We start from the raw sequence: 23,259 nt of genomic DNA on the forward strand, positions 1-23,259 counted from the left end.
GTATCTAACAATGGAGAGATTAGTAGAAATTGGAGCAGTAAAATAATATGAGCACAAATTCTTATACTGATTTCTTCACTTATGCTTATAACTTAGTTCATAACTATTAAGACCCACTGCTTCAATTCCAGAAAGACTCTTTCAGAAACTTACAGGAAGAACATGCTCAACAGACCTGTGTAGGGAATTTATATTCTGAAGTTTTAAATCTGCTTAAACTTTTCCTTCTATTGATCAGCAGGATTCTTTATTTATTTTGTGCTACAAACTTGTGAAATAGGAGATTATGCCAGATTGTGCTCCTGTAATGTATGCTCCTTTTTAAAAGTAGAACTTAAAGTTGGACATGAAAATGACTTTTCAATGTGACATTTACTGTTTCTTTCTAATTTTAGTTGTTTAGACTTACCTACCTAGCTTTATTCATTCCTAAAAATTTAATCTAAATTTTTGGTAATATTGCCACCAAGTGGTGATGATGCCTCATTCCCCAACAAATACAATTATTTTGCTTTGAGTGAAAACCATATTTGACTAATGAATTTTTCCATTAATGCCAAAAAATCGGCAGACCTAAAAACATACATTGTCCATGTCTTTTTAAAAGCATGTTTTAAGTTATCAGGATATAATTTCATTCTTATTCATTAGTCCTTTTCATCCTTTATTATTTTAGGGAAGAATACAGCTGTCTTCTGCCCTGCTACCACTTTGCCAGTTGAGAAGTATCCCAATGTTACATAAAAAGCCTTTCTCTTAGCAGTATTAGTTCATGAGCTATGGCTAAGTTTTGCAAGCCATTTTCTAAAATGGTCATTTAAAATGTTTCTTACGAAACAAGTTTACATTTAAAATTTAAAAGGCAGTAACAAAGTTTCACTTCACTTCTCGGCCTTTTGGCTAAGATCAAGTGTAGTATCTGTTCTCATAAGTAAATGTGGCCTATGTTGCAAATTCAAAACGTTATTTCTAAAATTTTGCTGTATCAAATAAACTATATCTCAAATTTGACAAGCATGTCAACCCATACCCATTTTGTTTTATTTTCTCTCAACTACAGCACAAATAATGACTTCTTATATTGGTTACTAACTAACAATAATACTAGATAGATGGTTCAAGAAAGAGACTTTCAAGAATGATAGGACTTCTTAAAAATGATCTTAACATTTTATTGCTGTCTATACTTATATATGTAGTGCAAATAATGACTTCTGATGGTTATAAAGCATTCCTGAATTATAGACTAGGGCTATACACTTGACATACCTGCTTTACATAACCATACAGTAATATTTAGACCTAATACAGAAATTCAGAGCTATTAGGAAAATTCTAATATACTGTATTTAAAACAGCTGTCTTCTTAGTTTCCCAGGGGAGACTAGCACAGTCTTAACTAATGATTAGTGAAATAATACAACCACAACCACAAATAGTAATAGGAGCTTGAGGAAAATTTCTTTAAAAAGGAATCACACACAAACACCTACTGTTATACATACATTATAATCAGGTGTAGGCACAATTTTTAAATTGTGTTCAGTTATATGCTAACAATGCATTACAAAGTTTAGCAAAATTGGTGAAAAGGGAAGCAAGTTCACCTTAGTGTTACACTTTTTTTTCTTCAGTTAACTAGTACAGTTCAAGTTCTCACAAGCAATACAACACCTTTTTTATTTTTCACAGTTATTGAAATCAGTCAAATATTAAATAATTTAATTCAGAAGTATTACTTATGCACACAAACTACACTTGTAACAGCATGACCTTTTACCTGAAAAATAAAGGATGAAATATTATATTTACTTATTTACATATTGTCCATAACACTGATAGGCTTTTTTTTAATGCTTTGTTTTTTAAAAGTTGTATTGTTTTTAAACAAAAATAGATTTGAAAAGGCTGAACCAAAACAGTGCTACCAAAAAGTCACATCTTGTTACCAGACATCACTGTCCTTATAACAATTCAACTAATGAGATTTAAGATTTAACTTCATCCTAATGTATCAGAACATTTAAAAAAAAACACACAAAATCTTAATGTACCTATTTAAATAAATCGTGCTTCCATAATAAGAGTATCCTTTAAAAATGAAAAACAGTAAAGAGCACACATTTTTATTTACTCACAACACTGAATAATTAATGTAAACTTTTTGAAGTTTTTTTTTTCCTTTAGACATTTTTCCTCTAGAGTAACTTTTCAAGGCCTTTTCATGAAGAGCCTTAAGTTTTATTGTCAAAATAAATGCACTTATTTTGGGAAACAGTTTGAAGTAAGTAATAAGCATTCCCCACTGTACTAACAACTTCTCTTAAAGTTCGTTTTCTATTTAGGTCACTAGCTTTTACATAAAGCCAACCCTGGTTCTGTGTAACTTACTACATTTTACCTATAGTCATTCCCACAAAGGATGCAGTATTATATTAGAAAGAAATATTACTTTAAATATGTTGAAAATAGAAGGACCAATTTAGAACTCTGACCTAGGTTCGGTCCTGAAAATGGGTCTTTCATAAATGAAGATCCAATTACTTTCACAGTTTTATTACTGTTCAGTTTATTACTAATCTGACAAGCCTAATTAGGTAACACTTCATTCTGTCTCACTGTGTTTTATACAAAATGCTGTAGGAGAAAGTTAATAAAACACTATATAAAATATTAATTTTCTATACCTTATAGTTCTTAGCATTAAAGGTGTTCTGTTAACTCTGAACATAAACATAAAGTAATCGTATTATCCAAAGATGTAGTTTGGATTCTATTTCATTAAGCAACTGTCATTTCTACTACTAAATACTGCCAACATTCAGTGAAAAGGCAGGTTAAAAGAAGCTGTACTTCACTTGCTTCACACAGAGGTCTCATTAGGCACTCAATTGGCTATTTTTTTTTCACTGAAAGAATAAACCTTCACTTACCCTTTCTCTGTGACTACCTCTTTCCCAGTACATTGGTCACATTATCTGAGAAACTTAAATAACAAATATACTTTTTAAAAGAATGTATATTCAATAAATTTCTATTTAATTCAATCTAATCTGCTCAATTAGAAATTTAATTTTGCCACAAATTTTTTTAAAGCAATGTGCTGAATTCCCAATCCAATCCAAGATTCCTTTATATTTATATATATATATATATCCTAAATTACCATCTTTTGAGATGTATAATTTCTTAAAACATTAGTTGCAAAGTTACTCTTAACCATAAAACTTCAAACAACTGCTGCATTTAAAATCAAGCAACATCCAATACTCCAGCAGCCACAAGTTGCCGTGAGAGCCAGTCCAACCCTTCATACAGTCCCATACCACTTCGAGCATCACAGCCCTGAATATACCAGCTACGGCCACAGCATAATTTATGGAGACTGAGTAGTTCAGTGATTTCTTCTACTGACAGTGCTCCAGCAACATCCTGAAAGATATACACATATTTTTTATCAGTCCATCCAAATTATTTGTTCTAACAGAAGCCTAAACAAAAAAGAGATTCATCTTTCAGTAATTATTCTGAGATTAATAAGAACAGAAAAAAATAGTTTGGTTTAACTAATTTATATGTGTGTGTATGTATATATTTTGTAAGGCTAGCTTAACAACGAAATCAATAAAGGCCTTGCAACCTAAATGGAAACATACTGCCTAAGTAATTTTTTTATCTTATGAGACAGAGTCTCACTCTGTAACCCAGGCTGGAGTGCAGTGACATGATCTTGGCTCACTGCAACCTCTGCCTCCTGGTTCAAGCGATTCTCCTGCTTTGGCATCCCAAGTAGCTGGGATTACAGGCACGTGCCACCATGCCCGGCTAATTTTTTTGTATTTTTAGTAGAGACGGGGTTTCACCATGTTAGCCAGGCTGGTCTCGAACTCCTGACCTCAAGTGATCCACCAACCTCAGCCTCCCAAAATGCAAGGATTACAGGCATGAACCACCACGCCCGGCCTGCCTAAATGTAAGGCATCAACATAAAAAAAAAAAAAAAATTAACACATGGAAACCTTAATAAATGGCTTATATATAGGGTTATATATTGAAGAGTTCACTACATTCCCACTCTGAACACCCATTGCCCCGACTTCCCAGGAGCAACCACCAGTAACAACATATTTTTCCAGAAAATTTCCATGCACACTCATGCAAATAGACACAAACAGGAACATAGTTTAGACTTTCTATAACTTGCAGAGTTTTTTGTTTTTTATGTAAACATGTTGAAGATGAGTATCTTTTCATTATCAGCACAGATGGTCTGCTCAGAATTCCCTTCCATTGTGTGGCTGCAACATAATTTAACCAGTCCTATACTGAATGTTCAGATTGAAGTTTTGTGCTTATGTGCTATTATAAATCCATATATATACACACACGTACATACATAAGCATACATACACAAAAATAAGTTGACATACATTTATGTATATTTGCAAAGTTATCTGTAGGATAACCTCTGGATATTTGTCTACCAGATACATAAAGGTAGAATTGCAAAGTAAAGGACTTTGATGAGTATTGTCAAATTGTCCTCCAAGAAAATGTCTCAGTTTAATAACCTACCAACAGTGGGAGGATGAGGCGGGCAGATCACTTGAGGTCAGGAGTTTGAGACCAGCCTGACCAACACGATGAAACCTCGAATCTACTAAAAATACAAAAATTAGCCAGGCGTGGTAGCAAGCACCTGTAATCCCAACTACTTGGGAGGCTGAGGCAGGAGAATCGCTTGAACCAAGGAGGGGGAGGCTGCAGTGAGCAGAGGTTGTGCCACCGCACTCCAGCCTGGTGACAGAGCAAGACTCAATCTCAATAATAATAATAATAGTAATAGTGTATATAAGCCTGAGAATTACAAAACACTTTCATCTTTATCTGATGAGCACAAAATGGTATTTCACTGACTTATTTGCATGTCTTAATAGTTCTTAATAGTTTGCTTTTTTTTATTAAGGGGAAAATTCTTTATTCTTCATCCTACTCTTCCCCTCCCATGACATCTCCTCTGCTCCACTTCCACTCTCCTTCTACCTCTACTTAAAAGCATCTCATCCTCCTAGAAAGGCTCAAGGTCTAGGAATCTTCAGCTACTCCCAGTCCTTCATCCTCTCTATTCAGTCACCAGTTCTGCCTCAAAGTCTTTTCCATCTGCCTCCGCCTTTCTATTCATCAAAATCAGACTCTTGTTAATGCTCACTTGAATTACTTAAGCAACTTACTGCATGTCCCTGTCTCCAGTCCTTTGCCCTGATTCATTCTACCCCCAGAATTACAGTATTAAAACACTGCTATGATCTTATTACCCACTAATCCAACATTTTGATGACTCCTCTTTGCTCATAGAATAAAACCTAAATTTCTCAGTCTAGCCCTTTCAAACCTTTACAGCATGGCCTTGTCTGTTATTCTAAATTCTCTTCATCCTCTACCTGGACCTGACATATAGATCTGCTTGATGTTCCCTAAACTAAAAACATCCATGCTATTATCTTCTCTATGATGTTCTTCCTTTCACATACTGACTCAGCCTCATCCATAATTTCAACTCAAATCCTACATTTTACAATCTTACAACATGCCACATTTAGAACTACTCTCCTAATTCCCATAACACTGTGTTACTGAAGTTACTTATCAGTTTTCTTTGTATTCAAATCTCATTTATGGGTTCATATGCATACACAAGAGTTTCTGGTGAGCATTAACTACCTTATTTCTATTTTGTATACTCCCAGGTACCCCGTATAGCATTTTCACATAGATTGTACTCAAAATACACAGAAGAAACTTTATAAATATCTATGGAACTGACTGTCTTCTGAAATATTTCCAGTTACCTTATAACATGCACAAAACTACTAAAATAAATATTCCAGTATAAAGATGCATTACCTGTTTGTTAGCAAAAATCAGGAGCAGAGCATCTCGGAGTTCTTTTTCTGTTAACAACTTTGCAAGTTCGCTGTGTGCTTCACTAATTCTGTCTCTATGACTGCTATCTACAACAAACACAACAGCTACCCAAAGAAACAAAAAACCCAAAATACTAATTAGTCACTTGCTAAAGTTCAGTAAATGAAACAAATATTTAATGATATCATTATTATGTTATGGTTAGAGTTTGTCTACCATCATTATTTTCACAGAGTCTGCCTAGTATGGCAGGGACACCTACAAAAAATTAACGATATGATTTCAAGTAGTTTACATAACTTTAGTTTCCCCATCTGTGAAAGGATTTACAACACTTGCTCTATCAAATACAGATTGGTCTGTATATCAAATAACATTTTTTACATAACAAATTTCAAAATAGGCCACATGATCCTCTACTTACTGATGCTACTCGTTCTTCGAATACTACTTTTGTAATATTCAGTCTTTGAATAAAAGACTAAAAGATAAAAACCATCACCATTTTTATCTCTCCAAAGTATTATGTCTAAGTTAACTATCCCCAGACTTTTCAACCATTCCTCATATTCAAAATTTCATTTTTGCAGGGCACAGTGGCTCACAACTACAATCCCAGCACTTTGGGAGGCTGAGGTGAGAGGATCACTTGAGCCCAGGAGTTTGAGACCCCTGGGCAATATAGTGAGACCTTGTCTCTAACAAAAAACAATTTAAAAATTAGCTGAATGTGGTGGCACACACCTGTAGTCCTAGCTACTTGGAAGGCTAAGGTGGGAAGACTGCTTGAGCCCAGGAGACAGAGGTGACAGTGAACTGCAATCATGCCACTGCACTCCTGCCTGGGCAACAAAGCAAGATTCTGTCTCAAAAACAAAATACATGTTTTCTATTAATTATGGCTCATACTAAATACCAAAAATCCCAAAGTAAAAATAATTGTTCAGTCTCTCATCTTGGTGGAAAGCAGGATAACATACAGAATAAGTGGCATGAGCGTAAACTCTATGTTGGGGTCTATGAGGCAAAAGTGTAGAATAAGACCCAAATGTGATGAAAACCTATGTAGAGTATACATATGATATAATACAGTTTGGTCAAAAGCAAGCCACTGTAAATTCTTCTGCAGGTAACAACTATTTGTGAAAGAAATGTGGGAGTGGGGCTATAGTGAGATTATAATGGGATAAATGTTGAGTTTAACTGAATTCAGCAGAATCATACAACATAAATTCAACTCTATACCATGACACTACCAGCAATCACACCCATATAATACTGATAATATACATTTTCTGTTAAGAGAAGCAAGAGTACTCTTAACTGACTATGTATCTAAGGTACATATGATTTTTATTCTGTAATAATGGTTTATCAGGAATAAACTAAAAGTACATATTGTAATCTTTCTACTTTCATTTTTAACAAGATAAGAAACTGGCCACCAGTACTTAAGTATACAGTCAAGGACTTAATCATAAGTATCAGCTTTGCTAGTTAAATCAGTACACTGAAAACTGTCATCCTAAAAATGTGAAAAATTAAATGTCATTTTTAACTCTCACCTTGAGTATTGAGGTAATAATGTTTCCACAATGGTCTTAATTTGTGTTTTCCACCTACATCCCAAATAGTGAATTTCAGATTTTTATATTCTACAGTTTCCACATTAAAACCTGTTTTAAAAAAAAGTTACTTTTATACTATATTTATATTTACAATGAATGACACATCAAACGCAGACAACCCCCAGTTTATAACTGTGACTTATCAATTATCTATATGCAGCAATATCTACTGAAGCCTAATCAACCCCATTCCTACTCCTACATGGAGAATGTATACCTGTAACAGCTCCTAGCCCTCTAAACCTCCACCAAGGTCCTGAGGACCTTGGGATCCATGTACCTTCAAGTTCTGTTCCACTACTACCCCCACCCCACACCCTCAGCCAGGATCATCAATCCTCTATTCCTTCCAACTGTCCCACCAATACTCTGATTCTTCTTTTTATCCCCATCCACATTTCAATCCCCTAGCCATACAATCTTACATTTTTTTCTCTGAGATGCTGATATCTTAGAGCCAGAAAAGAGCCCACCATGACAGATCAGTATCAAATAAGACCCCAAGAACTTGGCTGTAAGCTAGGGTTTGTCTATTAACTGTCCTTTAAGGTAAAAACCAATATTCATACTTACCAATTGTTGGAATGGGCTGCATGAATTCATCCTGTTTTAACTTAAACAAGATAGTAGTTTTTCCAGCACCATCCAATCCTAATGTAACGACCCGAATTTCCATTTTTGGTCCAATGTGAACTCGATTATCCTATGATTTAAATATTTTTAAATATGTTTGACATGCAGTTAGGAAGTAATAGCATTTAGCACCTTTATTATTTCTACATCTCCTATTCATTCCTCAACCATTGCAATCTGAATTGTATTCCTCAAAATCCCATGATCTCAAGAAGATGAACTCCTTCCCCATGGCTAAATCTTTCCTTAGTAAAACTGACCACTTTGTCTTTGTATAACAGAATATAACACACCCACTTAATTTTCTCAGATTTTCTAACTCAAATGAATCCTCTTTAAATCTTATTTAAACATGTTTTTATGCTATACTAAAAAACTCACAATAGGGCTAAATTAATTAAAATGAAAAGTGCTGCTCAATTCCCAGAAATCTCTACTATGAATCTGATGTATATCCCTACAGACACTTTCCCATGCACATACTGGCCAACATACACAAACAAAACAATTTTTTTTTTAAAAAAAGCATCACCCACACATTGAAACTAATGTGTTTCACTCAACAGTATATTATGGAATCCTTTCAATACATATGGACCAACCTTTTTCTTTTAATGGCTTCTTTACATTTCATAAACCATAATTTAAACCCCCAACTGATAGATTTTAGGTAATTTCTGGTTTTATATTACAAATAATGCTATATTGAACATTTTTATATATTACTAGCTACATGATTTCTCTGCTTCACTTCTTTCATCTCATAAAAGGAAGATTAAAATAGTACAAAATTTACATAGGATTATTAAAAGGATTAATTTTTAAAAATACATACAAAAGTTCTTACAACAGTTCCCAAAATATATGTGTTATTTTTGCCTACTCCTTTGAGCACTCTTTGCTTGGCTTTTATGATACAAACTTTTCCTGGTTTGGTTTTATCCCATTTTTGGATGCTCCTTCTAATTTTTCTTTTATCTAGCTCTTAAATGTTGGTATTCTTGAAGGTCTGTATGAGGCCCCTTCTCATTCTACATATTTTCACTCTCTTCACGAGCTTTAATTACCATCTATATGATGGCTCCAAATCTATACTTAAGTCCAGTTATACACCTCAGAAATAAAACAATATGCGGAATAGAAATACTTCTGTGAGAACTCTAGAGAATAGTTAAGAAGCTACAGCACCCAAGCCATAAAACCAAGAAGGCATTCCAGTGAAAGGGGTAATAAAATTTGGGGCATTCTGTGCACTCATCCCTGCCATTCCCCATATCTGACATAGTGAGGATGAGGTGCAACCACGAGGAAACTACAAAATACTAGCAAACTGAATTCAACAACACATTAGGCCAGGCGCAGTGGCTCACGCCTGTAATCCCAGCACTTTGGGAGGCCGAGGGGGGTGGATCACCTGAGGTCGAGAGTTCGAGACCAGCCTGACCAACATGGAGAAACCCTGTCTCTACTAAAAATACAAAATTACCCAGGCATGGTGGCGCATGCCTGTAATCCCAGCTACTCGGGAGGCTGAGGCAGAAGAATCACTTGAACCCGGAAGGCAGAGGTTGCAGTGAGCCAAGATCGCGCCACTGCACTCTAGCCTGGGCAACAAGAGCAAAACTCCGCCTCAAAAAAAAAAAAACAAAAAAAAACACACATTAAAGGGATTGTACACCATGACTAAATGGGCTTTATACCTGGAAGGCAAGAATTATTCCTCATCAGTCAGTGTAATACACAGAATGAGAGGTAAAAAAAACACGTAATCATCTCAATAGTTGCAGAAAAAGCATTTGACAAAATTCAATACTCTTTCACAATAAAAACATTTGACAAACTAGGAATAGAAGGAAACTGCCTCAGTGTAACATACACTATATATGAAATGCCCATAGTTAACATCATACTCAAAAAACTGAAAGCTTTTTCTCTAAGACGAAGAACAAGAAGATGCCTGCAGAGCAATTAGGCAAGAAAAATAACAAAAGTCATCCAAGTTGTAAAGGAAGATGTAAAATTATATCTCTTCACAGATGATATGATCTTGTATGTAGAAAACCCTGAACAGTCCACACAAAAAGACCTATTAGAAAGAATAAATAAAGTCAACAAAGTTTCAGGATATAAAATCAACATGAATATCAGTTGCATTTCTATACATTAATGATAAAAATCCCAAAAGGAAATTAAGAAAACAATTCTACTTACAATCGCATCAAAATTATACTTTCGGGGATACTTTTTATAGTTCATGACTAAAGTTTCTCTGAACATGTAGAGAAAAAAAAGTTTAAGATACTTAGGAATAAACTCAACCAAGATGGTGAAAGACTTGGATATTATATTGGTGCAAAAGTAACTGTGGCTTTTGCCAATACTTTTAATGGCAAAAACCACAATTACTTTTGCACCAATGTAATATGTAGGCACATACCTAACCAAGAGGGTGAAAGACTTGTACACTAAAAACTACAAAACATTGCTAAAATAAATTAAGACATAAATAGACATTCCATGTCCATGGATTGAAAGACATAATATTAAGAAGTGAATACTACCCCAGGTAATTTATATAGATTCAATGCAAACCCTATCAAAATCCCAATCATGTTTTTTGCAGAGATAGAAAAAATTAAGCTAAAATTTATATGGAAGCTCAAGTGATCCTGAATAGCCAAAACAATTTTGAAAAAGAAAAAAGTTGGAGGACTCACAAGTCCTTACTTCGAAATACATCACAAAGCTAATATATTGTTCTGTTTTTGCACTGCTCTAAAGAAATACCTAAGACTGGGTAATTTATAAAGAAAAGTTTAATTGGCTCACAGTTCCATAGGCTGTACAGGAAGCATGATGCTGGCATCCGTCTGGCTTCAGGGGAAGCCTCAGGAAACACAATCATCGTGGAAAGCAAAGAGGGAGTGACACATTTCACATGGCAGGAGCAGGAGCAAGAGGGTGGGGGAGGTGCCACACAGTTTTAAAAGATCAGATCTCATGAGAACTCACCTATTATGGCAAAGACAGTACCAAGGAGGATGATACTAAACCATTCATGAGAAACTGCCCCCATGATCCAATCACCTCCAACCAGGCCCCACTTCAACATTGGGGATTACAACTGGACATAAGATTTGGACAGGAACATAGATCCAAGCCATATCAGCTTCAATAATGAAAACTATGTGGTACTGGCATAAAGATGAGACATACAAACCAACAGAATAGAAGACAGAGCCCAGAAATAAACCCTCAGGAATAGGGTCACATGATCTTCAACAAGGGTACCAGGACCACTCAATGAATAGACAGTCTCTTCAATAAATGATGCGGGGAAACTGGATAGCTACACGCAAAAGGATGTTGTGTATCTTACGCCACCTACAAAAATTAACTCAAAATGGATTAAAGCCATAAACTTAAGACCCCAAACCATAAAACTCCTAGAAGAAAAAACAGAGGAAAAGCCTCATGACATTACATTTGAGAATGACTTCATGGATATACCAAAAGCACAGTTTAAAAAAAAAAAAAAAAGCAAAAACAAATGAGACAACATCAAATTTAAAATTTTTGTGCATAAAATGACACAATTAACAGTGAAAAATCAACCTATGAAATGGGAGAAAGTATTTGAAAGTCACAGATCTGATAGGGAATTAATATCCTGAATATATAAAGAACTCCTACAATTAAACAACAAAAATAGTCAACTCAATCAAAAAGTGAGTGAAGGATTGAAATAGACATATTCAAGGCAATATACAGATGACCAACAATTATATGAAAAGATGGTCAACAGCATTAGTCATCAGAGATATGGATATCAAAACAAATAAGGTATCATTTCAAACCAATCAGGATGGCTACTATCCAAAAACAGAAAATAACAAGTGTTGGTGAAAATGTGGAGAAATTGCATCCTGTGCACCACTGGTGGAATTGTAATATGGTGCAACCATTATGGAAAACAGTATGGTGTTTCCTCAAAAAATTAAAAACAGAACTACTATATGATCTACCAACTTCACTTCTGGGTATATATCCAAAAGACCATGAAAGCAGGGTCTTGAGGAGATATTTTTACACTCATGTGCACAGCAGCACTATTCCCAGTAAACCAAGAAGTAGAAGCAACTCAAGTTTCCATCAACAGATGAATGAACACATAAAATGTGGTATACACATTGTATTAGTCCATTTTCATGCTACTGATAAAGACATACCCGAAACTGAGAAGAAAAAGAGGTTTAATTAGACTTATAGTTCCACATGGCTGGGGAGGCCTCAGAATCATGACAGGAGGCAAAAAGCACTTCTTACATGGCAGTGGCAAGAGAAAAATGAGGAAGAAGCAAAAGTGAAAACCCCTGATAAACCCGTAAGATCTCATGAGACTTAATCACTATCACGAGAATAGCACAGGAAAGACCAGCTCCCATGATTCAATTACCTCACCCTGGGTCCCTCCTACAAAACGTGGGGATTCTGGGAGATACAATTCAAGTTGAGATTTGGGTGGGCGCACAGCCGAAGCATATCATTCTGCCCCTGGCCCCTCCAAACCCTGCCCCTACAGCAAACTTCTGCCTAGGCATCTAGGTGTTTCCACGCATCTTCTGAAATCTAAGCAAAGGTTCCCAAACCTCAATTCTTGATTTCTGTGCACCCACAGGCTCAACACTACACAGAAGCTGCCAAGGCTGGGGGATTCCACCCTCTGAAGCCACAGCCTGAGCTCTACGTTGGCCCCTTTCAGCCACAGCTGGAGTGGCTGGGACACAGGGCACCAAGTCCCCAGGCTGCACACAGCATGGGGACCCCGGGCCCAGCCCACGAAACTACCTTTTCCTCCTGGGCCTCCAGGCCTGTGATGGGAGGTGCTGCCATGAAGGTCTCTGACATCGCCTGTAGACATTTTCCCTTTGGTCTTAGGTATTAACATTAGGTTCCTTGCTACTTACACAAATTTCTGCAGCCCGCCTTGAATTTTTCCCCAGAAAATGGGTTTTTCTTTTCTATCGCACAATTAGGCTGCAAATTTTCCAAACTCTTATGCTCTGCTTCCCTTATAAAACTGAAGGCCTTTAACAGAACCCAAGTCACCTCTTGAATGCTTTGCTGCTTAGAAATTTCTTCTGCCAGATACCCTAAATCATCTCTCTCAAGTTCAAAGTTCCACAAATCTCTAGGCAAATGCCACCAGTCTCTTTGCTAAAACATAACAAGAGTCATCTTTGTTCCAGTTCCCAACAAGTTCCTAGTCTCCCTCTTAGAATACCTCAGCCTGGATTTCATTGTCCACATCATTATCAGTACTTTTGTCAAAGTCATTAAACGAGTCTCTAGAAGTTCCAAACTTTCCCACATTTTCCTGTCTTCTTCTTAGCCCTCCAAACTGTTCCAACCTCTACCTGTTACCCAAAGTTATTTGCACATTTTTGAGTATCCTTTCAACAACGCCCCACTCTACTGGTACCAATTTACTGTATTAGTCCATTTTCACGCTGCCGATAAAGACGTACCCGAAACTGGGAACAAAAAGAGGTTTAATTGGACTTACAGTTCCACATGGCTGGGGAGGCCTCAGAATTGAGGGGGGCAAAAGGCACTTCTTACATGGTGGTGACAAGAGAAAAATGAGGAAGAAGCAAAAGCGGAAACCCCTAATAAGCCCATCAGAGCTCATGAGATTTATTCAATATCACAAGAATAGCACGGGAAAGACCAGCCTCCATTATTCAATTATCTCCCCCTCGGTCCCTCCCACAGCATGTGGGAATCCTGGGAGATACAATTCAAGTTGAGATTTGGGTGGGGACACAGCCAAACCATATCACACATACAATGGAATATTACTCAGCCTTAAAATGGAAGAAAATCCTTTCACATGCTACGATATGGATGAATTTTGACGACAGGCCAAGTGGAATAAGCCAGCCACAAAAAGGCAAATACTGTATGATTCCACTTATATGAGGTATCTAGTCAAATTAATAAGGGAAAATACAGGAGTGGTTACTAGGGACCAATGAGAGGGGGCAGAGGGGAATTGTTTAAAGGGTATAGTTTCAGTTTTACAAAATGAAAAATTTCTGGATATGTTTAACAATGTGAATATACTTAACAGTACTGAACTGTACACTTTTAAATGGTTTAGATAGCAAATTTTTTATTATGTGTTTTTTACCACAATAAATAAATGTGGTATATCCTCACAATGAAGTACCTTGCAGCTGGAGCAAAGAACAAAAAATGTCAGTTTATACTGCTACAGAGTGACGTTTATGATGTACAGTTAAGTGAAAAGAGCAGGAAAAAAAGTGTGTAAGGTATTCCACCTTTTAAATCCAAGTAGTGTACATACAAATATATAAACATATTTCTCTATACTTTTTAAAATGATGACTAAAACTAAGAAAAAATTCTAAATGATTATCTATGGGGAACGAAGTAAAAAGGGTAGAAGGAACAGGTATAAAAGCTAGATTTCTGTGAATAAACCTTGCTTTGGACATTTGACTCTGGATCACATAAACATTTCACATAATTGTGAAAACATAATTAATTTTTTTAAAAAACAGCCCCTAAAAATAGAAAGCAAAATGGTACACATGAACATTTTTTAATCAGGGAGAAGCCACTTTAAAAGAAGCTTAAATATATCAACCAAATCCCAAGTATGAAACTTGCTTGGATTGTATCTAAAATAAAGCAACCATTAAAAAAATTGTTTTGAAAACAATCTGGGAAATTGGAATACTAACCATAGTTGATAATATTAGTGAAAATATTAGAGATTCATTATTAAACTTTTTTTGTGTAATAATGATATTTTGGCTTTTTTTTTTAAGTGATGGGAATTTCACTATATTGCCCAGGCTGGTCTTGAAGTTTTGGGCTCAAACCATCCTCTTGCCTCAGCCTCCTGAGTAACTGGGCCTATAAGGTATGCCACTATGCCCAATTATGTTTGTTTTGTTTTGTTTTTGAGGCGGAGTTTTGCTCTTGTTACCCGGGCTGGAGTGCAGTGGCGTGATCTCACCTCACTGTAACCTCCACCCCCTGGTTTCAAGTGATTCTCCTGCCTCAGCCTCCCAAGTAGCTGGGATTACAAGCATGCAGCACTAAGCCAAAAAATTTTGTATTTTTAGTAGAGACAGGGTTTCTCCATGTTGGTCAGGCTGGTCTCGAACTCCTGACCTCGGGTGATCCACCCGCCTCGGCCTCCCAAAGTGCTGGGATTACAGGTGTGAGTCACCGCACCTGGCCCCAATTATGTTTTTAAAAAGAGTCCTTATCTTTTGAAGATACACACTAAAATATTTCATAGATGAAATAAGATGTTGGGATGAAATAATATGATATTAGGATTTGCTTCAAAATACACTGGGAGATTGCAGGTAGAAAAAGGAGTAGGTAAAAGGGGAGATGAAATAAGTTTATAATTGCTCAAGTGGGTGATGGATATAGGAAGATTCATTATATATATCATATATATACTATTTATATTTTCTTATTTTTACTTTTTTAAATTTAAAAATATGGTGCACTTCACAAATTTGTGTGTCATTCTTGCACAGGGGCCATGCTAATCTTCTTATTCCAATTTTAGTATATGTGCTGCCGAAATAAGCAAACCATTTCTATTTCTCACTGATAAAAGTTTTCTTAAAAAGCCCCTAATGCATGAATTTCATGGCTGTCTCTCTATGGTGATTATCATGAAATGTAAATCAATTATGATTTGTCAGAAAAAAATACCTAAAAATAAAGTACAGTACCTTTGTAAAAGTGACAGGGATGCTGGCATCCAACTGAATGTGATCTGCAACTTCTGTAAACTGCTGCTGCTGTTTCTGCAATGTTTCCAGTAACCTTGTAATTTCCTGTTTTGCCAAGACAACTCTACAATCATCCTATAAGAGGCAAAACAATATTTCTTATAAACTTTTTATAAGAAATAAGGAAAAGAGACTTATATTACCAAGTCACAATAAAAGCAGTTTTAACATTATAGTAGTCAAAGTTAAATGTAAATTTGACAAGAATAATAATTGGGCATTAATATATAATTTAAGGACCTAGCAACAAAAGAATGGATAAATTGTAGAACATTGATAAATGGAACACACATCACAGTGAGAATAAACCATAGCTACACATGATGATAGAAATTTCACAAACACAATGTGGAGTGTAAGAAGACATGGCATGGAGAATTCATACTGTATGATTTCATTTAATTACCAAAACAACCAAAATTAAGATATACATTAGAAGTCAAGATAGTGATTTATCATGGTGGGAAAGGCAGGTAGTGGCCAGAAGTGAGTATGAGGGGACTACTGGGGAACTGACAATGTTCTGTTACTTGATCTAGGTGCTAGTTAGACATTAATGATCAGTCTGAAAATTCAGCCAACTGAATACTTATGCATACATTTCTATATCTATGTTCTACTTCTATAAAAAGTTTAAAAAATAATTTCAGATATACATGTATTCATTAAAAAAATAAAGAATACAGGTCAAACTCCTCTAGATCCCCAGATCCACTCCTCAAACTCAAGAACTTTCCAGTTTCTTGAATATTATTACAGACTATCTATACATATACCAATATAGTCTTTATATGAAAGAGATCTCCCAATAATATGCAAGCTTCATGAGAATGACAGTATTATCTGTTTTTGCTCACTGTTAGATACTCATATTAGTTGACAGCAATTCCACTGTTTCAGCTGTTCAGGATAAACGCTGAAGTCATTATTGCTTTCTCTTTCCTACATGCCCTACATACAATGTTAACAAATTCTTTTGAATATCCAGAATCTGGGCGCTTCTAATCCCTATTATCCAAGCTACTATTACCTCTCACCTAGAATTCTACAACAGTTGCTTAACTGTTGAATTCCATCCTTCCATTTTTGCCTTCTTCCAATCTATTTTAGACACGTAAGCCAGAACAATCATTTTAACACATAAGATTAAGTCACATTTCTACTCAAAACTCTACAATGGTCCTCCTATCCCAATCAGTAAAAGCTGAAGTACACCCAGGCATGGTGGCTCACACCTGTAGTGCCAGCACTTTGGGAGCTCAGGAGTTTTAGACAAGTCTGGGCAACATGGCGAAACTCCGTCTCTATGAAAAATACAAAAAAATTAGCTGGATGTGGTGGCTTGCGCCTGTAGTCCCAGCTACTCAGGAGGCTGAAGCAGGAGGATCACTTGAGCCCAGGAGGCAGAAGCTATAGTGAGACCAGACTGTATCACTGCACTCTAGCCTGGGAGCAAGACCCTGTCCCACTCCCCCACTCCCCCCAGCCCCCGGCCAAAAAAAAAAACAATTGAAGTCCTTATAATGCCTCACAGGGTTTTCCTTACATATAATTCTCTATTAATCTCTGATTTCAGCTCCTATTACTCTGTCCTTCGCTTATTCTACTCCAGTCAAGAGGTCAATTTTCCTGTTCCTCAAACATACCAGGCATGCTGCCCTAGGGTTTTTGCTATAAACATTTCCTCAACTAGAATGTTCTTCTCCCAGTTAGGGCCTGAATGAATTCCTTCAACTTTTTACTTAAATCTTTGCTCAAATCTCACCTTCCCTCAATAATGCTTACTCCGACTACTCTACTTAATAATGCAATCTGCTGTACAAACACAAACATGCAGTTGCAGAATTCTTTTTTGATTAGCTCTTACCACTTTCTAACATATAGTATAATTAACTTACTTAGATATAGTTATGGTTTATTGCCTGTCTTCTTGCTAGAATGCTAATTCTACAAGATTATGGCTTTTCGCTTCTTTTGTCCACTGATATATTTTAAATACACGGCATATGTTAGGTGCTCAATACATATTTGCTAAATGAATATTCAGCATCCAGTATCATGCCAAGAACTTTAGATGATGTATAATTTGTTTAGAGTGGATGGATGATTAAATTATGTTCTCAGAAGTGAAGATCAATTTGTGATGTTCCATCCATTCCTCTATTCAATTTTCTCTGTAGTGGGGACTTTAAAGAACATTGGTTAGTATTCTGTAGTCATAAAATAGAACAAAACTAATACATCCATATGAAAAATGAATCCAAGACCTTGATTTTTTTGCATTAACATAGATAATATTGTATTATTAAAAATTACCAGTTCATATGGCTTGGCTCCGTGTCCTCACCCAAATCTCATCTTGAATTGTAATCCCTATATCTGGGGAGGGACGTGATTGGGTCATGGGGACAGTTTCCCCCATGCTATTCTCATGATAGTGAGTTCTCATGACATCTGATGGTTTTAAAGTGTGACATCTCCCCTTTGCTCACATTCTCTCTCTCTCTCTCCTGCTGCCTTGTGAAGAAGGTACTTGCTTCCCCTTTGCCTTCTACCATGATTGTAACTTCACCGAAGCCTCCCCAGCCATGCAAACCTGTGAGTAAATTAAGCCCCTTTCCTTTATAAATTACCCAGTCTCAGGTAGTATCTGTAGAGCGATGTGAAAATGGACTAATATACCAGTCATTTTGGCACAACACTTCAGAAACTCTAAAACACTTAAATATTTCAGTAACTATGAACATACTTTTTCATAAAATAAATATGAATATACTTTTAAGTATTCAAGTTAGTATGATTTAGGACACGATTCCACTCTGATTTTGCTGTGTAGCTTCATTATCCGCCATGAGTTAAACATGTATTTATTAAGCTCTTCTATCTAGAAGCAAAGAATTCAGTGACACAAAGATGAACAAGATGCATCAAGATGCATCAAAGATGAACAAGGTCAGCATCTAAAACACACAGGCATATTGTCATTCGAGGTCAAATCAGAAGACACAAATCACACCACTATTTGAATAGAAAGAACTTAAAATAAAAACTGTTAACTAGGTGTGGTTATTAACTAGGTAACTAAAAGGATAAAAGGAACTCTGAGGTACTATGGAGGTAGCAATTGTATGAAATAATATAGCTACCACTTCCAGTGCTGAGGGAATAAAAGGAAGAGGTTAGAATTATTAAAACTTAGAAACTTGCAGGAGGGGCTCACGGAGCTGAAACTCAAACCTCCGAGAAGGGTGGTCTCCTAACATGAGTAACTATGCCCCCTCTTGACAGTACCTAACATGGGTCCAGCTGGCAACACAATTACGAGGTCTACAGAGTTCTAGCCCTAGTATCACAAAGCAGAGGATAAAAGAGTAGGTTTCGAGCTGAAAATCAACTTAATAAATAGCATACATATCAACTGTTACAATTCAGTGTAATAACGACTCAATGATAATCCAAGACTGATGAGGCTATAGACTGGCCACTTTCATGTAAGTGTAATCAGATACTTAGGAGAAAAAGCTCTACAATGGTAAAAGGCTTAGCCTACAATGATTTGAAATCAACACAATTATCAGCAATATATCAGTGAAGATAACACAGACTGCAGCTTTTCTGAAATTCCTAGGGCAATAGCTATCCTTATACCTCACACTTAGGAAAACAGATCCAAAACACAAATGGATAAGGCTGACATTTCTGTTAGAATAACTTTGAGCCTCACTTATTTAAAAAGTAAGTCATCTGCAAACTGGGTAACAAATTGCTTATGGTATCTCAACCAGCACAAAACATACGTTTGTTCTAACAGTGAAGAACCACCGAATTACAGCAGAGGTAGGCAGTACATGCTAGAGAGGCACTCAAAAAAAGACCAACAAAGAGAAAGCTTCAAAGAAAGGGAAACATTTAAGCTGGACCTTGAAGGAGAAGGAAGATTTCCACTATAAGAAAAGAGAGATATATGCACTCCAAGCAAGGAAAAAAAAAAAACAAACAGTACATATATGCTTGGCAAAGAAGAGTAAAAGGATTTGGCATTAACTGAAGAATGGCAAGAAGTTAGAAGGCTTCAAGAACCCATGGCTCAAGGTGGGGAGGGCACATGAATGAGAGGGCACTGATAATTCCACACTAGTGAAATAATTCAAGGTTGCAGACCATGTCCTAAGCACAAAGTTACTGCATACAGCAGACACTAAATAATAATAAAATACACTAATGTATAACTCTGGTCATTATCTACTTTAACTTACAACTAAGACCCTAACCACATTTAAACTACCTACCTGCTGCAAAGTCTTTTCACAATGGAGGCAGGCTGCTGAAACCTCTGACAACAAAATAGTCATATCTTCTTGTTGCTGCCTGAGCCAAATCAATTTTTCACGAACATGAGCATCAACAACACTTAGAGCCATTTCTTCTTGACGACACAGAGTTTCATGTAGATCATAAAAATATGCTCGAATACATGACCGGGCATTCTCTGCAGTCCCTGGTACCTAAGAAAATGAAAATAAATTTTAAGCAACTGTAATGTTAATAAAGATTTTACCTGTGAAATATTTAAAATTTCAGCCTAGGCAACATGGCAAAACCCTGTCTCTACAAAAAATAGAAAAAATTAGCCAGACGTGGTGGTATGTGCCAGGCGTAGTGGTAGTCCCGGCTACTCAGGAGGCTGAAGTGGGAGGACTGATTGAGCCCCAGAAGTCAAGGCTGCAGTGAGTCGTGATCACATCACTGCATGCCAGCCTGGGTGACCGAGCAAGACGTTGTTTAAATACCATCTATATTAAATTGCAAAATATAAATCTCCATGCTAGATCTTTCCCCTAATGCACAGACATTGGAAATTCAACTGTTTATAAATGACATCTCAAGCAAAATGGAATGCCTAATCTCCAGTCTCCCCTATTCCCAAACCTAATTGCCTCTGTCTTGGTAAATGGCAACTCCATCCATCAGGATGAAAGCAAAAAAAATTGGAGTCATCATGATCACCTCTTTTTCATAGCCCACTACTCCCTCAGCAAATTCTGCTGACTTCAAAATATATCCAGAATCTGATCATGCCTCATCACCTCCAAGTTACCTATCCAATCAATATTAACAATTAATCACTAAGACCTATCTATTCTACTTCTTTAAAATCTTAAATCCATCGACTTGTGTCCCCTCTCTCTACCCTAGTGTATTATAGGCCATAAGCATCTCTAGAATTTTAACTAGAAAACTTTAACAACATCCTAATAGGTCTACCTACTTCCAATTTTGTTGCTCCTCCAATTCATTTTCTACATTTAAAACAACCTTTCTTAAGGAAAATCTGATCATGTCATTCCTATGTCAATTCTTCAATGGCTCGTCACTGTCCTTAAACTAAGTTCTGAACTCTTTATTAACATGGCTGACAAGATCCTGCATGATTTGGCTTTGAACTCTCCATATCCTCTTGTCATGTCCCATTCAATACTCAAAGCTCTAACTAGTGAGCTTCTTTAAGTCTCTACAATATGTCCAATTCTCACTTCCAAACATTTTAACATATTGCTCCCTTCTTGGGACAATTCATTCCCCATTCTGCTCTTTTCCTTGACTGAATTTCTTCAAATCTCAGTTTAAACATCATTTCTTCTATAAGGATTTCTCTGACCTCCATAAATCATTGCCCATTTTGTGATGCCAAAGCACCCTGTACTTCTCCTCCATAAAATAGTCACCACATTTAAAACTCTCTCTGTTCCGTGATGAATGAGTTCCTTAAAGACAGAGACTTTTAAAAAACTTTCTAATGACTGATGCAATACTAGCAAATTGTAATTGCCCATTAAATACTAAGTAGAAGGTGAAAATATGAAAAACAAAAAAGAATGAGAAAGGGGAAGAAGAAAAAAAATCCATACATGTTCTGTGTGAGCCATTCCAATTCCATCTTCCACGATTTGTTCTCCTCCTTCAATGTGCTGTACAATTCCAACTAATTTTCTGGAATAATCTGAGATTTCCTCTGTGAAGGTCCGTATGCAGTGAGCCATATCTAAAATTGATGCTCGGATCTGATTAGCTTCTGGTTCCAATACTGAATGCTGTAAAATGTAACATGAGAAAAGAACTCATAGTATTGACTAATAATATAAAAAACTACTTAAATCCCTATTAATACAAAAAAGCATCAGCCACAAGTGACTTTTATAACACAGAAAAATACTATAATTTACTTTCACTCCTTTATAAGAAAACTGTACTGCAAAGAAGTAATTTAAAATTTGGAAGTCCATTTATTGCTAAACAAGAAACCAAGAGACTATCTCTAAAATTATATCCTAAGAGCTAACAGACATAAATATTGTCAAACAATCTGGTGCATTATGAAAACATGCAAGCAAACAGAATGTTTGTTTCCTGCTCAAAGGCTATTTTTTTGTGAAGAATCATGACACCTCTTTGAAGTTTTTTTTTTTTTTTAGTAACATTTAGAAATTAAATCTCTCATTTATTTTCATGCTACCAAACACAATCATTCATCACTTAACTCTTCTTCAATGCCTACTTTCAGAATAAAGAACCAGGTCAGTGAACACAAATACTGAGCTGGTAAAGTAGCTACAGTGATCCAATTGATTAATAATTAAATTCATACCTTGTGACCTTGGTGTTTTCCATATTCTTTGCAGACACAGCACATGAGTGGGCTAGTTTGACAACCTTCTTCTAAGCAAACAAACTCAATGGCATGCACCTGGTGCTGAGAGCACATGGTTTTCTCATGAGGTTTATCAGCTAGAGGAACTCGCCTGTGCTTTGCTAATGTCTTTGTAGAATGAGTAACTTGAGAACACTCAGAGCACAAATGAGTTGCACACACAGTGCAATATACAGATGCAAGGTGAGCTTCATCTTCATCACAACGAATGATGCTCTGATAAACAAAAAATTAATGCCTTAAAATTGAACCCAATCAGTATAACATGACAAATTTTTAAATATAGAATCCCATAATCTTTTTTGCTTTACTGACCAATATTTACATATGAAAATATATTGGTCATTAAGCACAAAGGTCATTCAATACTCATCCGAGAAGCATTCATTTCTACAGGTAAGAAGCTATTTCCAAGATTAACTGATCAATATATGTTATGAATTTGAAACCAAAAATAAAACTATTCTCGTAGATTCATATTCGGTGCAAAGATCTCTTCCACCAAATCCCGTCACTT

General features: G+C 36.1%; 1 protein-coding gene and 2 pseudogenes across 2 annotated transcripts in view; 1 reads left to right on the plus strand and 2 right to left on the minus strand.

Annotated features, from left to right (window-relative positions):
* The first annotated feature begins 880 nt into the window (after positions 1–880).
* On the plus strand, positions 881–998 carry LOC117066308 (annotated as a pseudogene).
* A 150-nt stretch (positions 999–1,148) lies between these two features.
* TRIM23 (tripartite motif containing 23) overlaps positions 1,149–23,259 on the minus strand; it is a 35,349-nt gene continuing 13,238 nt past the window's right edge. Inside the window, exons 4-11 of one of the 2 annotated variants that reach the window (XM_033179699.1) lie at positions 22,680–22,958; positions 21,943–22,125; positions 20,323–20,538; positions 15,974–16,108; positions 8,127–8,256; positions 7,491–7,601; positions 5,905–6,029; positions 1,149–3,432 (exon numbers count right to left, since the gene is read on the minus strand). In XM_033179699.1, the coding sequence (XP_033035590.1) occupies positions 3,253–3,432; positions 5,905–6,029; positions 7,491–7,601; positions 8,127–8,256; positions 15,974–16,108; positions 20,323–20,538; positions 21,943–22,125; positions 22,680–22,958 (1,359 nt within the window). In that variant the 3' untranslated portion in view covers positions 1,149–3,252. The remainder of the gene's footprint in view (positions 3,433–5,904; positions 6,030–7,490; positions 7,602–8,126; positions 8,257–15,973; positions 16,109–20,322; positions 20,539–21,942; positions 22,126–22,679; positions 22,959–23,259) is intronic. The other variant, XM_033179700.1, reaches the window with a different exon arrangement.
* On the minus strand, positions 15,728–15,828 carry LOC117066174 (annotated as a pseudogene).

Source organism: Trachypithecus francoisi, unplaced genomic scaffold, assembly GCF_009764315.1.
Source record: "Trachypithecus francoisi isolate TF-2019V2 unplaced genomic scaffold, Tfra_2.0 Lachesis_group2, whole genome shotgun sequence".
NCBI lineage: Eukaryota > Metazoa > Chordata > Mammalia > Primates > Cercopithecidae > Trachypithecus > Trachypithecus francoisi.